We start from the raw sequence: 16,623 nt of genomic DNA, 5'->3' as shown, positions 1-16,623 counted from the left end.
TGTACACGGTCCGTATATCGGCTAATCTCGCAGCCCCACTGGCCCTGTTTACGGAAATACCGGAACACGGGATTTGTCCTATAATGTCGATATGGTCGATAGATGGAAACAAAAATTATCACATGTTTATAAACATCATGCAAGGCCCAGTTGTTCGAAACTTTAATCAGCTGTTAAACTAACCGCCCGTTAAGTTCGATTCAAAATATTAGGCATGATGGAAACAACAAGAATGATGGTTTAATTTTACTGTAAAAACATTTTAGTTTTGATGATTTTTAGATTATGTTTTAATTAGTCTTATAAAATGTAACTCTAAAAGTTAATCGACCATTTGCTTAATCGCCTGTTAAAGTTTTGAACAAATGGGCACTGATCTATCTCTCAAACAATAACTATCACATAGATATCAGATTTAATTGTTTGAAATTTGGGCCTACATAACTTACTTGGCGTGATTTATGCAAATGTTGCATGATTGAATAACATTATTTTTATCTTTTATCTGCTTATATCATGGGGTGGAGGTATTTGTTATCTGCTGTTTTTTCCACATGCTACAGTCCAATTTATACAGGTATGGCATGGTAGTATTACAAACATGCCAAAGCTAGAATATTATTCAAGATTTAAAACGCTGTTTATGTTTGAACCATATCTCACAAATGTTGATACACAATCACAGAGACAAATAATAGTATTTACATGCTAAATCCGAGGAACAATTGCTAATTTCAAAATTAAAAGCTAATTAAAACTGGTCACAGGATCTTGGGGACTATCTATCTATCTATCTATCTATCTATCTTCCATAACCGTCAAACCCCTTGCGGGGACGTAGACGTTTTGCGCGTCAAAATCATAAAGAGAAAGAATATAGTGAAAAAAAATAGAGTGGAAGAAACTTAAAAATAACTTTGGTGAAATAAAAAGGTTAAAACTTGAGTTTGTCATGATAACTAGGGCGAGACATGTTCAAGGCTGCAAACTGCGACACTGAACTGCTCTAGGATGGGGAGGTGGGCGACACTGGTGGGGGGGGGGGGGGGGTTGGAGTTGGTTCCAATGGTACACAGTTCTCGGAAAATAAGAAAACTTGTAATAGTCAGTGGTTGCAGTAATTAATTAACCTATAACTTAGGGAGTGGCCATAGCAGACACATCGGGTCATTGGGGTAAGGTAATGTACGATTGGGATGGCAACCAGATCATGATGGATCTTATAGAAGAGTGATAACCTAGAATCTATACGCCTTAAATCCAGTCGACGAAAGTCTAGGGAGTGTGTAGCATATCTGTTACACTAGAAGTACGGCCGTAGTCAGTCTTATTTCTTCCTTTTTTGACAAGTGTTGTTTTATATGCTTTTTCAATTCACTGAATGAGTCAAAAGTGATGTTTACACACTCTCCTCTCGAGCAAAGTGGAGAAACATTCTGATTCAATTCCACCATCAAAGTGACACTTTGATGAGCAACTGTGTGGGTTCTAGAAATATGGACTTTCAACGAAGTAAAAAGGGTAAAATTGCGAGAACACCCATCAACAGGACACTCGAACACTACATTTGGCTGACTTCGGTGGAATTTACAGTGTGATAAAAATTTTGAAACCGACTCATTTTCACAGTCACAAATACTACACTTAAACACAGAAGCTGGCATGATTTGTACTTTAGTGTAATGAGCATTAACTGATTAATTAACCAGTACTGCCACGAGAGCAATCCGTGGACAAAATTCATAAAAATACTGTGCTAAAAATGTAGAAGCATGCCTAAACTAAAATATGTTGTTAGTGAAAAGGTACACTGGGTCTGCTTCTATTGTGGTATGGCATTTTCCGGGAAATGACATCACTTTCTTGCATTTCATGTGTCCTGGAATTCCATGGAAAGGGTACATACATCGTTAATGTGAAAATACAGCATTTAGGGAGTCAACGGCCATTATTGCTATCCAGGGACTGCTCTCGTGCCAGTATGTGTCATCTGATCATTAGCCATCAAAAATATTTACTGAACCTGGGTGCACACATTAAAAAAATACACAAAAACGGAATGCTGAAATTGGTTGAAAGATTGTGGGTGGGGTAAATATTATACTGGGTTCAATATTTACAAAAACCAATAACCTTCAGCAAGTAAAAGGAATGGCATTTAAAATGTAAACTTGCAACTTTGTTCTTTTTAAATAACAGATCAGCCGAAGTGAAAATAAACACCTTAGCTAGATTTTTGTTGTAAACACGTTTCTCGACTATTACAACATGGACGCTTTACAATCCCAGTGTGCAACGCAAATCAACGGTCTGTACCGTACAATTAGGTACGGATAATACCCGTAAGTCATAGCTGTAAGAGACAATAAATTTAACGCTAAATATTTACAGTGCAATCAAAATCCAGACAGATGCACCAGTATGTGACTGTCTTAAAATAGTTTTTTCCATTTAAACTTGCATTTTTCAAACTGTTTTGCAATAGGATGGCGACCGCGCTATCAGAGCATACACGCCGTTCTAACGGTCTTATACCGTAATCATATACTACGGTCGGTACCCGTTACTATTTAACCGTAAAACCCATTGAATTTTACGGTATTTTTTTACAGTGTACCTTTATGCCACTGTACATTTAATATAAGAAAAGATACATTTACATTTAAAAACTTAATTTGAAACTGAGTGATGTGATATATTGTTTTTTTTCTGAACTTATTTCTGCTTATGATGAAAAGGGCTGGAAAGGCTAGGTATCTTGTATAATGTAAAATGTTCTACTGATATTATCTACACGAATATAATGATAAAATCCATATATTAATTTTGACTACCGTCTTTTCAGTGTCTTAAAAACATTTTGATTTTACCAATACTTAATCTAAGCGACCATTTCAAATATACTGAATATTGTACATGTTGAGATATCCTCCCTTCCCCGAGACTAACAAACATCCGTTACCATCGGTTGTCATGCACCTTGGCCTGTCCAGGTAGTCCATCCGGGTCTCGTGCTCGAACATAAATTCTCCCTGGGGATTCAGTACAATTATCCTGCTTCTGCTAAAGTCTGACACATAGATATTATCGAAATGGTCACAACAGATACTACCGGGCAGCCATGCAGATTTTCCCATCTTCGCCTTGATTTTGAATTCCTTAATTGTCTTCCCTTGATCGTCCATTATAATCACGCAGTTTGAAAGCCAATCAGAGACGATGATATGACCTTTGCTGTTGCTTGTTATGAAGACTGGATTTCTGATCTTGGAACCTTTTGCTGGAACAACGTCATGTACCAGTTCCCCTCGTAAATCAAACATCAGGAAAGATGCTGTTTTGTTATTTACCACTATAAAGTTCTGGTCTGACAATGCGGCAACTGGGTACGATGAACCTGTACTCTCTAGTGATATTTTCTTTTTGATAGTTCTATCATTTGTGTACAAATGCAATGACATTGTATCAGTGACGCCGATGACGTCACAGCAAATGGCAAGTCCGGATGGTTTGACATTGGCCACTGTTTCTGTGTAATGACCCATTCGTGTAAAAATCTTTACTTTTCTGTTTTCTTGGTCACCTACGACGAAATGGTCTTCGTACAAGAAACCAAGCCCTGTTGCCCGGCACTCAAAGCTGTCTTCACGGGGAACTGTCGTGTTAATGCGTCTAATAAGCTGGAATCCAGTGACATGTCTTGCTCCGAACTTGAGGGGAGCTTCCGGTTTTCGAGAAAACCCCTTCGACAAAGTTAAATCGAATAATCCAATGCGGTCAACGGTCAGGAATACGTTTCTGAATCTTATATCAGGAGCATGCCATTTCATCGCGAGATCACTGACATTTTTTGACTGCAGCGCCATCAAACGACGACGAATGGGTTTCTCTTGATATAATACTTCTACGTCCTTTCCATTTTTAACGATTTCATTGCAGAAAGACACGTTACCAGCAAAAATGTCGGACAGGGTCTTGATCTGTTCTTTTCGCGCGGCACAGGCATCTCTTTGGTCATCCATAGTTTGCTTCAAACCTTTCAGTATTTCTGTCTTCTCCTTTTCGATTTGATCCATTAGTTTCTTAACCGTCTTTTCCACACCCTCGATAAGATCTTTTTCACGTTTGTTGATGTCATTTACTGTACTATCGACGTTTTCTGCAATTTGTTTCAGGGCCTGAATCTTCTGCTCGACATTGATGATCATGTTTGCAATAGCTTTGCGTCTAGATGCCTGTGAATCTTTGGCGGTAGCACATGTATGTCCAACGTGATCTTCCAATTGACATTCCCGGCAGATAGGCAATGAACAAGATTCGCAGTAATACTTCACTGATTCACCGTCATGAGTTTTACAAGTTATTATCTGTTTTTGTCGCATGTCTTTATCTCGTCTGCCATCTTGAAGCTCAGAAAGAGACTCGACTTGATGGTCCATAGTCATGCGCGTTAACGTATGTGCGTTCCCACAATCCTCGCAAAGAAAGTCCCCGCAGCTTAGACATTTTAATATAGCAAAATTGTCTTTCTTTTGAAACTCGCATATTTTACATTTGATGTCTTTTGATGTTTTTGCCTTGTAAACAGAAACTAAGCCATTCAGAAAATAGTTCGGTTGAAATTCATCCACGCCGTTGTCCGGTTTTTCAATGTCGTCATCACATTGTGGGCACTTGAAGACACGCTGGGATATGTTTTGTGTGTAACTGGTACTAAGGCACGTCTTGCAGAGTGAGTGTAAGCACGGTAGAAGGATTGGATCAGTTAGCACATCTTTACATGCAGGGCAGACATATTCTTCAACATCTTCATGCGGCTGGACGCTAGCAGACATTTTGACTGAAAAAGAATGAAAGTTGTATTTTTGTTACTATCAAAAAATAACTGGAGACACCGTGCTACCAAATATGAAGTTGGCTACAAAAATGAAATACCGAAATCGGCTGTTCGTGTATGTTATGATTTATCTAGTAAGTCCTTGTTAATCATTGTGCATTATTGTATTGAAACTTCAAGTTTCTTTGCAATTCATTGATTGTACATTATTGATAGGATTGTGTAAGATAAGACCCATATGTACATTGTGTATAAATACAGACCCAAAACACTTTTATCAAAAAATGTTCAGATAATGAGATCTTAATACGTTATTTATAAACGTTTAAGTGAGCCATTTTAAACAAATAGTTAGTAACCGTTTCAGTTCAAAACGTTGTGACGGAATCCATGCTCGCACATATTAGGATTTAAACCATCGTAAAAGCTGACTTAAACATATCTGTACGTTTACTGAAATAGTGCCATAACTTTAAAAGTACAAAAAATCCCTGTAAATATTACCTGGATACAAATCCGTCAAAAACACCTTGCCACCATTATAATTACGGTATCTTGTGTACTGATATGTCATTTTAGAAAATATCTGTATTTTCTGTATTTACTGACTAAAATTACTGTTATTTCAACTGCATTTCATTTACTCAAGCATTTATAAATATCTTCAGTGTTTCGTTGAATAAGTAATCGTATTAATGCATTCTCTGATCAAATATCTAAACTAGTTTTACTAATCCGTTTAAATATTCGATATTATAAATACAAATACGGTGGAACTTTTGACTGACATGGTCAAAAGAGCTTTGTTTTATCCGTCCTATACTCAGTAGAGACTACTTATTTCTTTTATTTACGCCTTTTGCTAACCTATTGATGTTCCTGAATATACTCGCAAAAGTGATTTTCCCTAAATAAATGAGAATCACATCAATCAATCAGATATGGAGAACGGTTACTGAAGAAAGAAAATTCAGTAGTCTGACTGAACATTCTTTTCGGCTATATTTCTAAGTTCAACATACCTAATTATTTTCCCCTTACATATTCTATATCAAATGGACAATGTTCACAGAGCTGTAATACATGGCTAGTCCCGTTTCAGACTACAAATCCTTATATATCATTTTGAAGATGATATAAAATGCAGAGAAACGAAAGGATCATTATCTTCTAAGAGAGATTTTTCCTGTACTTTCTTCACATCAAAATCACACTGCTGTGGCGTGGTATTACAACTCATATTAAAAATTTTACTTCACCAAATACCACCTCTCTAAATTTCTACCCAAATGTCAAAAAAAAAACATCTAATTTAGACATCTGTGATCACTCTAGGTGAAAAAAATAATGTTAAATAACTTGTCCGACATGCCCCGCGCTGGTAATTTTAGTTTTTTAAGCCTATACGAAAAACTGTGTCGATTTCATTTATTATAGTACCAATCATTTAAATGCACGAAAAAATACAAAGTTCCAGCTTCATAAAATCAGTTTTCAATGTCTGGTGGAATTTTCAGGTGTCACTGCGTTAACTTTCCTCCAGTGTAGCTGCTCTTTTTTCCACTGTTTTATCAATTTTTACTCTAATCTGCAAGCAAATGTACCCATTCTCACCTTTGACAACAATAAATATGCAAAATATAGTATGAATTTAAAAATTTATCCAAAACAGTGAAAATGCTATTTTTCTTTAAACACTTTTTGCAACAAAATAATTATTGTAAAGAAATGTTCCTTTTCAAACTCGAACCAAAATAAGTCATTTATATCTATCAATATCTGCACAAATGTCAATTTTAGCCCATGTCTTCTTATACATCTCTATTAAAAAAAACTACCCTCTGCTTACCTTCAAGCCGTTCGGGCTGATAATTGGTTATAAATAAAAATAATATATATGAACTATATTGTTGATCAGCCTTTTTCCAATCAAATGCTGACAGAAATAGGAAAATAAACTTACCTTAATTCAAAACATTCACAAGAACACTAAAATTCAACAATTTTTCGTACGAAGACTCCTATGACTCCTAAATTCATGATCAACAGTCACACTTACAGCAAATCAAATGCCAAATAGTTACAAGATAATTGTGAAATGCAAGCGATATATTAGAATTTTTTGACTGATAACACTGTATATAATGAAAAGGAACGGCAATGATATCTGCTTAAATTAAAGATACGAAGCTATAACTGTTTACATTTCTTAGAGAGTATACGTATTCTACTGTTAATGAACTATATATAGACTTTATCAACTGTTTAACTTAAAAATGACCAAAAACAGGTTACAGCGTATTTCAGTTTATATATGAGCCGTGCCATGAGAAAACCAACATAGTGGGTTTGCGACCAGCACGGATCCAGACCAGCCTGCGCATCCGCGCAGACTGGTCAGGATCCATGCTGTTCGCTAACAGTTTCTCTAATTGCAATAGGCTTTGAAAGCGAACAGCATGGATCCTGACCAGACTGCGCGGATGCGCAGGCTGGTCTGGATCCATGCTGGTCGCAAAGCCACTATGTTGGTTTTCCCATGGCGCGGCTCATATTTCATTCGCATTCAAATATCATGGCATCAGGATACAGTGAGACGCATGTGTGTCTCTCTCCTAAGACAGGCAGCTGCTCCTGTTCGGGATAACTTCAGAACCACCTATTTGGCAATCTTAATGAAGCTTTAGTTTCTGTTATAAACTTTTTTTACCTATTTCCTACCTACCATTTTTGCATATCATCAAAGCTATTAGGCATTGGCCAAGTTTATTTTATAGCGATATCTATTTAGTTAAAGAGACAGGTGAATTTATTCTTGAAGAGTTATCTCTGCTCTGCGTTTTTCTAGGAAGATGGGTTTTTGGTTGCGGGTTTACCCGCTACCAAAGTTAAGTGTAATTCTGACAATCATATGGGAGACCGGGGATAGTTGTTACATTTTTCATATTTTATATTGTATTGGATGAATTATTTAACCGATTTTGTCCAGCTTATAATCTTTGTAACGCTCATTCATTGCAATTTTAAAATTTGTACTCTTAATTCTAAAACGAAGAATATTTCTATCCGATAAAGATAGTTGTATCATGTTGGTGAAATGTAACAACTTACCCCACCGTTGGGGTAAATTGTTACTGCGTCTGGGGCAAATTGTTACAATAAGCAATTTTACAATTTTACAAAGAATTTACATTTTTACAACACAACAGTAAACATACAATGCTTTCCAATCTGTTTATAACATGTATAACACAGCATTTTCATTTCACAAATGAATCGTTTCATAGAGCCTTGGAAATTAAACAAAACCTTGCGAATTTCAAACCGTACAGGTCCATACTCCCTTTTTTCAGCATTAATGCAAGCCTGAATAATGCTATAGGCCCCTACTATTTACCGAAACTGCTTCTTGTATTTTTTTGTATCTATTTGCATGTATATAGGCAATACAATATGGTTAAATCAAAACATCTCTTCCATTTCTCCATCATATTCACAATGATGACAAATAGGACGATGTTTACATCTGTTTACATTTTTCTTTTGTTTTGTTGCTTTATGTTCTTTAGTTTTGAGTACTTGTTTTGTTCATTTTTAGAAAATTTTCAACAGTTTCATTCTTATTTTACTATGTTAGCACTCCTTTCGGGCGTATCTGTCAGAAGAGCTCTTTTACATTCTTTCGCCATCCAGCAGTCATTCTAAATTGGCATTTCTTATCTGGAGAAAACGCAGGACTGTTGTAGTTGTTCGCTGCTCTTAGTGCACTATTAGATTTTATTGACGCCACTGTAATGTTCATTTCTATTCACACCAACCAGGACAAGATATATATATCTCCACTGTATACGACATCTTCATAGACAAATTGCAATAATATTTTTATCGCCAGAGGAGCTCTTATGGTTTAAGATGGCAGAGGTGCCAAGGCAGCTACACAAAGTCGACAATATAAGGTATACAGCGTTTAATATCGTCAGTTACATTTTGGCCACTTGAAAAATCTATAAAGTAACTGTATTAGACCTTCCTGTTTGAGACAAGGGAAACCAGAACACTACTGTCATAGTAAATGCTTGATTGAACCAGGAAGCTGCTTATGGGGATGGACTTTTAAAACTAACAAACACGCATAATCTGTGACTTTATATGATGCGTCATCACTTCAATATTTGCAATGTAACAACCTACCCCATGTAACAACTATCCCCGGTCTCCCCTACAGCATCTTTATTTGATTCCAAAGGATGTTCATGTGCTACACAAAATAGTCCCATTCATGAACAATGCGGATTAATTATCAATGATCAAGCAGTTCTGATTCAATCTGTATACATTCATAAATTGTTTAAGATTAGGCCTATATAAGATCTATCAATGATAAGGTTTTCCAGCCCATAGTTACATCACAAGCTAGGTCAGACAGAGTTCATCTTAGATATGAGGCACATTTGTATTTGTTTTTCAATCATGTATATTTATAGATTGCTATTTAAATAGAAAATAAATCTAGCAAAACCCGCAACCACCAGACATCTCAAGGCTTTGATTTTCTTTGTTATAGATACAACATAAGATAATGAAGTATCATTCAGGCTTTGACTTATAGCTCTATTCAAAATAAAGATATCTCTTTGACTTACACGTAGGCCTATACTCTAACTTAAAATGTATCTTTTTTATAAAACTGCTGTCTCACTCTAACGACGTTTTGTTTAAGAAATAATATAGATCTATCTCATCGGTGATTTGTCGCTGAATAAATCACTGTTTGGAGTTCAGATGCGTAGGGAATTATATCACGAGGGCGACGCATCTGAACGACAAACAGTGATTTATTCAAGAGCAAATCACTGAATGAGATATATTATTTCGATTCTAACACGTTATCAAGAACTTTTAAGTACACCCTTGTCGGCATGCATTAAATATTTGCCCGTTTTCAGTCGGGTTCTTTTCCAGCGCGCCGCTACACCGCTTGACGCTATGACGTAATAGTTGTGACGTCAGAACAGTGAATTGTTGTTTAATAATTCACTGTTTCCAGCCTTCTTTGTTTAATAGGAAAATGAATCGGATCGTGTTAGAATTTCTCTTAAACAAAATATTACGAAGAATTAAACTCAAGCGCGATGTGACGGGGTAGGCAACAACAATAGTAAATATCGATGACCGATATTGATATTGCGATACCGGTGTTTAAAGCCGCCAGGTACATGTATTGTCAATTCAGTTGACTGGCGTGTTAAATTTCAAATATAATAAAGGTAGATGGTTTCGTAAGAAATTTAACATGTCTGATTGGAATGGCGTTTCACTTCAGTTACAAACGACATAAAAGTCGGGACATAAGAAGAAAGACAAGTTTTGTTTTGCTAAAACAACACTTAATATAACGGTTACTTGAATCATAGTAAGATGAAATTTAATACTTCTTTAATAAAAATACAATCCATTCCTTATTATCAAAAGAAAAAAATATTTGCAACAAGCCATAATTTCGTTTCATAATAAACATTTTATGTATTTTTATTTCAAAAGAATTTTTAAAACACACATGTAGAAAATTATAAATAACAAGAATTTGTCTAAATAACTTACTTTCTTGTGAAAAATATTGTACATGTACAAAGTTATACAAATATAACATATTCTCATTGTATGACACAAATACCCTACGTTTAAAATACCATTTTAACTTTATAAACATGATGTATGGGCCAACAGAATTATTTGCGTATCACTGTTATATTATATATAATTTTAAACTTTCCAGCCCTTTTATATCAACTGCTATCTCATTTGTCAAGACATCTTCATCTTCTGCCTCTCTTTATTTGTTAGCTTTCAAACATAAAGAGACATCACTTTTATCACTTTACTTTAGAAATATATTTCAAACGGTTTTCTTATAATTGTAGCTGTTTCAATATACAATGCTACAAAGATATCTCTTAAACTAATAGCCTTAAAATGTAAAGATTTAAATAATTCCCGTAGTCACAGAATAAATAGTAAAAAAAAATCTGTAAGACGATCCATTGGGGGCATAGAATGCAACCAAGCTAAATGACATCAGACTCGGTTTGATTGAGTCTGTTCATGAGGGGTAATTAAATGTGCAACACCTCTCATGTCCCCTAGCATCGGCTTCAGTGGAATTCTATCATAGTCAAATTGAATTCACTCCATGATCCGAGATGCTTAGGAAATATAACAACACTGAGTCGAAGTACGTAGAGAGTTTTGCAACCGCCACACGTCGCAAAAAAACCTGCTGTTGTGATAGTTAATGCAATCTGTTAGAGATCCTTTGGAAGCATACAAACCGTTAAGAAAAATCATATCATACTCGGTTTGATAGAGTCTTGTTTATGGAAGGCAGTTGAATGTGCAACATTCCTCACGCCCCCTAGCAACGGCTTAAGCGGAACTCTATTATAGTAAAACTGAATGGACTCCATGATCCCAAAAGAACAAACATATGAGCGACGTCATGAGAAAACCAACATAGTGGCTTTTCTACCAGCATGAATCCAGACCAGCCTGCGCATCCGCGCAGTCTGGTCAGGGTCCATGCTGTTCGCTTTCAAAGCCTATTGCAATTACAGAAACCGTTAGCGAACAGCATGGATCCTGACCAGACTGCCATGACATGATCCTACGCTGATAAATGGAAGCGAGGATACTTAATTATATAGTAAACTAGTGCGGCTTTTTAGAGAGGATCGAGATTAAGCAAAATCGACACACGACAGCCAACCATGCAGTCACGTGCATTTTCATTCTCATAAACAAATAGTCATTTATATACTAGGCGGTGGTCGTACATAAGTTATTTTTGATGTGAGCCGCTAAGTACACAAAATCTGTTATGTACCTTTTTACTGTTTCATTACTGACTAATATTACGAGCTTTTACAAATTTCTCCAATGCATTTCATGATATCGATTTATTTTTACTTTTTGTTGCTCTAACTAACAAGATACAATGTATATAAAATAAAAACTTTTTTACAAATTAAAAGAATACAGATGCCAGATGATTATATTAGTTCTTTCGATAAAGCAACCGGTCCAGATAACATCGAACCTCTAAGAATTAATTCATCAATATTTCCAGTATTGCAACTTATTTTTCAGAAATCACTTGATACTGAAATTCTTGCTAAACAATGACTCATATTTTGTTATATAATAAGTCTAAAATCGCAAACTGACACGAACAGTTCGACTTGTGAATATTTTCTATATTGCAGTTATAGAAAATGTTAGCGAACAGCATGGATCCTGACCAGACTGCGTGGATACCTGCTATGTTGGTGTTCTCATGGCACGGCTCATACATTTTTGAAAGAACATTACGAACTGAACATGTTGCGCTGACGGTCATCAAGTTGCACTGACGTCACGGGGATACGCGTGAAGCTAAATGTGTAAATTGTTGTAAAACAACTGAAAAGACATATGGCATAACATAAAAAGAAACTTCGTCTTTTTACACGTAAGATTGAAAATATCAATACGTCGTGAACACCATTGTGCATCCTGATACTTGTCATACAATGACAGGACTGAATAAAAAATATTATGCACATTCAAGATATTTGTTAAAAGATGTACATTATTTCTGACATTCTAGATATATGCTAAAAAATACATTTATGGTCAGAGACCACCAATTCAAAAGAGTACAGGGAAGTTACTGGGAATTAGTTAAAAAAGTGTATACCTGGGAATAAGGTAGCGTCTGTGCTTTCTGATTGGTAAGTCATGTAAACAAACACAAGAAGTGATTTTTTTTTTTCAAAATGAAATATTTTTACTGCATTTACAATATTTCATTATACATTTTGACGAAATTTGCTACGTTTTATGTGTATTGAAAAAAGTTTCTTCAAATGAATTTCTCCCGCCATGAAAACGATGTAAACAGGGGGTTATCTTATAGATAGATAGGTAGATTTATTGCTACATAACAATATCACAATATTCTATTTACATATAAAACATTACTATAAAATACTGACACTGGCCAAACATTGCACTATTAAGCAAGTTAAGTTAAAATTATCACAATTACGTTATCATAGATACATCAATCCAGCCCTATTACATTTTTCCAAAGATTTATGCTAAATTTTCCATGAATTGTTATGCAAAGGATAGCCCATAAAGTCATAAGACTTATTTCCAATGGAGTCCTTGTGCAAAAAAATACAAAAAAATACAACAAAACTGTTCAAAGGACAAGGTCAAGAATGGCGGCACATTTAGAAAATTACAAAGTGAAGCAATGAGTTTAGGACTGCATTGATAATACTATAAAAACATTATAATAAAATCTCTAAGACTAAATATATGTAGTTATTGATCTGAACTATACAATCCCAGAAAATATTTTTTTACCTCAATTTTAAATTGATGATACCTTTTATGGGATTTTATGACTTCAGGAAGGTTATTCCATACATTTATACTATTATAGTAAAATGTTGCTGCTGATGTAGAATTCACCATAGGTACAAAGAAATTGAAATACTTTTTCTGGTCTTGTATGAATGCAGATCAGCAACCCTATTAAAATTTTCTGACAGGTATGATGGACATTTTCCATGCACAATCTTGTGAACATGGTTCAGACTTAACTGTTTAACTCTGTCCTCAATCTTAAGAATGCCTAAATTCTTAAAATCTGAAGAGACGTTCTAGGCAAATAATTTAAAATAAATCTGACAACTTTATTCTGGGTTGTTTGCAGCCCAGTTTTGAGCTTCTTATTAATACTATTGTACCATGCTGAACAGGCATAATCAAACTGACATTGAATTAATGAATTACATAATGTTTTTCTCATACTTTGATTTAACACTTTGCTTTGTCTATAAAGAAATTTTAATCTACAGTTTACTTTCTATATAATGTCATTTATACAAGTTTCACCAGAAAGATCGCTGCCTAATACATGTCCTAAATACTTTACAGAATTTTGGGACTTGATTACTTTATCATAACAATTTACATTAAATTCATCTATCTTTTATAGTTTTCTTTTGCTGCCAAATAAAATACAGTCTGTTTTCCCAAGATGTAAAGACACTTTATTATCTACAAGCCATTTGCTACATGATTCCAATTCCTGGCCTAATTTACACTAGATACTTGATATATTTCTATGTGAGTAGATAATAGCACTGTCATCAGCATATAATAAAAGTTTACAGTCTTTGCTAATACTAATAGGCATGTCATTGACATAGCATACAAACATAAGGGGTCCCAAAATACTACCTTGGGGAACACCACAGATAATATTTTCTTCATTCACGAAAATTACTTAAATAAAGTATCACTATTCATATGTTTTTCGTCCGATATTTTGGTGGAACTAAGCTATAGTTCTTGATAAAAATGTGATTGTATACACATGGAATATACATATATATATATGGAAGGCCATACACGCCGTAATGGAAGTCTGTGGGAAACAATTGGTGTTCTATAACCTTATTTCTAAAGTTCACAAATTATGCGACGCCAGCCAAGAGCGTCACCCTTATCGAAAATATTTGAAAGAACAATTTAGGCGGAAAAGACCGACATTACCGAACATGACTGGGTTTTCTGGTCGAATAGGCAGCGTTTTATTTTATACTATTTTTTACCTTTATTTTTTTATTTATTGTTAAAATCAATATGCATAAATAATTCGATAATTCACAATAATAAACGTATGGCAAACGCTTTCCGATTATGCAAAGCTCTTTCCGCGGAAAGGGCCTTTTACCGCCACGACGATGGAGATCTTTCATCTTTCACATTCGTACTTATGTTAACTTCCTGTAAAAATCCAAGATGTCAACATATTTTGACTTTCGTTCCTGATTGCTCGTAAATTAGTTGATATATTGTGTTTAATTGTTCGGTAAGTTGTATAGTGTGTCGTGTATTTGCAGTAAAATGCCATTCAAATCATATGAAAACTGCCTGTTTTACCAGATATGTGCAAATCGACCGTTGGACGTGAAGTTTGTTTTTTTATTCCATCTCGTGCTAAAGCAACGCTCAGTTTTAAAAACATACATTTCGTGTATGTTTGCTCTACAGTAAAGTATGTATCCACTGCGTGGTACACTTAAAAGCCCCACCAGCAGGGCTCAAATTTTGCACTCGCTAAATGGAGTAGTAAAGAAAACCCACCTGTAAAAGAAAATAACAAACGTCCATACGGACTCTGACACCCGAACATCTTTGTAAGTGGAAATTAACCCATCATCTACCAAAGCAAGGCTGTGAAGTGGTCCTACAAAGCCTACTATCAACAGCAACCTCCCTTTACTTATTCGAGCTATCAGATCTCCTGATGACACTCCAGCAAAAAACCTGCATTGTCCGTCATTCACCTTCTGACATATTTAATGTAAACCTAAAAAAATACAAAGGTCCCTACTGGGAATTTTCCCAATTCGACAGTGTTTTTTTTGCCTACAATTGCCCAATCAAAAGCATGGGCTTCCAAAAGAACAAAAATTCATTTCCGACCAAGTAATCTGTAAAAATTTCCTAAAGGTGTTTTCCCAATAAGAATGAACTTGTGAAAGTGGACTAAAACGATCAAATAATTCACAAATTCAGTAGATTAAATTCAATGGTATTTTCGACAATATATTGTTGCCGGATTTGATGTTGCGTTTGTTTCATAAAACGGGTGACGGATTTTGTATGCGAATTCAGATTAACATTGTCAGGGTTGCTAATTTTTTGAATGGTTCCGATAATGAGGAAAAAACTTGAATAATCTAGAACCTTACCATAAACTTTACCGAAAAGATGTCACATAATTCCAAATATTATAAATTAATAAGAAAATAAAACTTAAACACGCCATCGGTACTCCTGACATTCAAACATCTTTTGGTAAAGTTAAAGAGAAATTAAATTCAAATCAAACATCAGATAAGCAAAGAGATCTGTCCAAGAAATCTGAGTCCCCACAAAATGACCCTCAGAAATCAACAGAAGCTCATGGTGACCTTAAGCTATCTGAGCCATCAGATCCTGTGACATCAGAAAATAACCTGTCTGTCCTGTCTGTTCAACCTCAGTGCATATTTGAATGAAATAAATTTACCTTAAAATAAAACTTTTCAAAATGATTTCTTTATTAAGGTTTGTTAATTTTTCCCAGTTTTGAAGTTTATTGCGCTAAAAATTCCCAATTGAAAAGGCATGGGCTGTTGCCAAAAAAAGTAAAAAAATCACTGCCGGACCTCGTGATCTGTAGGCAGACACTCTAACCACGTCGCTAAAGGGTTAACCCAACAGCAAGGCTGTTGGAAGTGGCCTATAAACCTACTATCACTACAGTAGATTTCACAGAATGCGAGTAGATAAAAATGTCAAACGAATATTTTTACGAGTACAAATAATAGTTGAAATTGCCGGGATTTTTGTTGTTTGCAGATTCTATTTCGTTTTCGATTGAGAACGAAGCAGTGACAGGGTTTTTGTCACATGCAAAATACAGAAAACACATTGTCTTACGTTGGTGAGTCATTTTTGTTGAATGGTTTACCGTATAATGAGACAAAGAGATCTTTCCGATAATAAATCTAGAACGCAGTCTACCATACTACTTTGTACCTAAGAACGATCAGTACTTACTTACAATTGGGTACCAAAATTCGTGTAGCCGTAATTGCGGCCAAAAGTCAGATTGATGCGTTCAGAATTATTTTGAGCGACATTTTGAAAATCAGTGTGTTAAAACGCACAAATTTGTGCGT

At 35.1% G+C, this 16,623-nt stretch overlaps 2 protein-coding genes across 4 annotated transcripts in view; one reads left to right on the top strand and one right to left on the bottom strand.

Moving 5' to 3' along the window:
- Positions 1-2,620: 2,620 nt before the first annotated feature.
- Positions 2,621-6,911, bottom strand: LOC128556042 (E3 ubiquitin-protein ligase TRIM71-like). Its single transcript, XM_053539944.1, has 2 exons — positions 6,801-6,911; positions 2,621-4,840 (listed from the first exon to the last, which is right to left on the bottom strand). Exon 2 carries the CDS (start codon positions 4,833-4,835, stop codon positions 2,895-2,897), a length of 1,941 nt encoding a protein of 646 aa, XP_053395919.1. The 5' UTR covers positions 4,836-4,840; positions 6,801-6,911; the 3' UTR covers positions 2,621-2,894.
- A 7,731-nt stretch (positions 6,912-14,642) lies between these two features.
- Positions 14,643-16,623, top strand: part of LOC123524655 (protein zyg-11 homolog B-like) — an 87,123-nt gene continuing 85,142 nt past the window's right edge. For all 3 annotated transcript variants that reach the window (XR_008370240.1, XR_008370241.1, XM_053538636.1), the window contains exon 1: positions 14,643-14,762. The gene's annotated coding sequence lies outside the window, so the exon portion shown is untranslated. The remainder of the gene's footprint in view (positions 14,763-16,623) is intronic.

Source organism: Mercenaria mercenaria, chromosome 3 (genome assembly GCF_021730395.1).
Source record: "Mercenaria mercenaria strain notata chromosome 3, MADL_Memer_1, whole genome shotgun sequence".
Classification (NCBI taxonomy): domain Eukaryota; kingdom Metazoa; phylum Mollusca; class Bivalvia; order Venerida; family Veneridae; genus Mercenaria; species Mercenaria mercenaria.
This window is presented reverse-complemented; position numbering and strand designations above follow the sequence as displayed.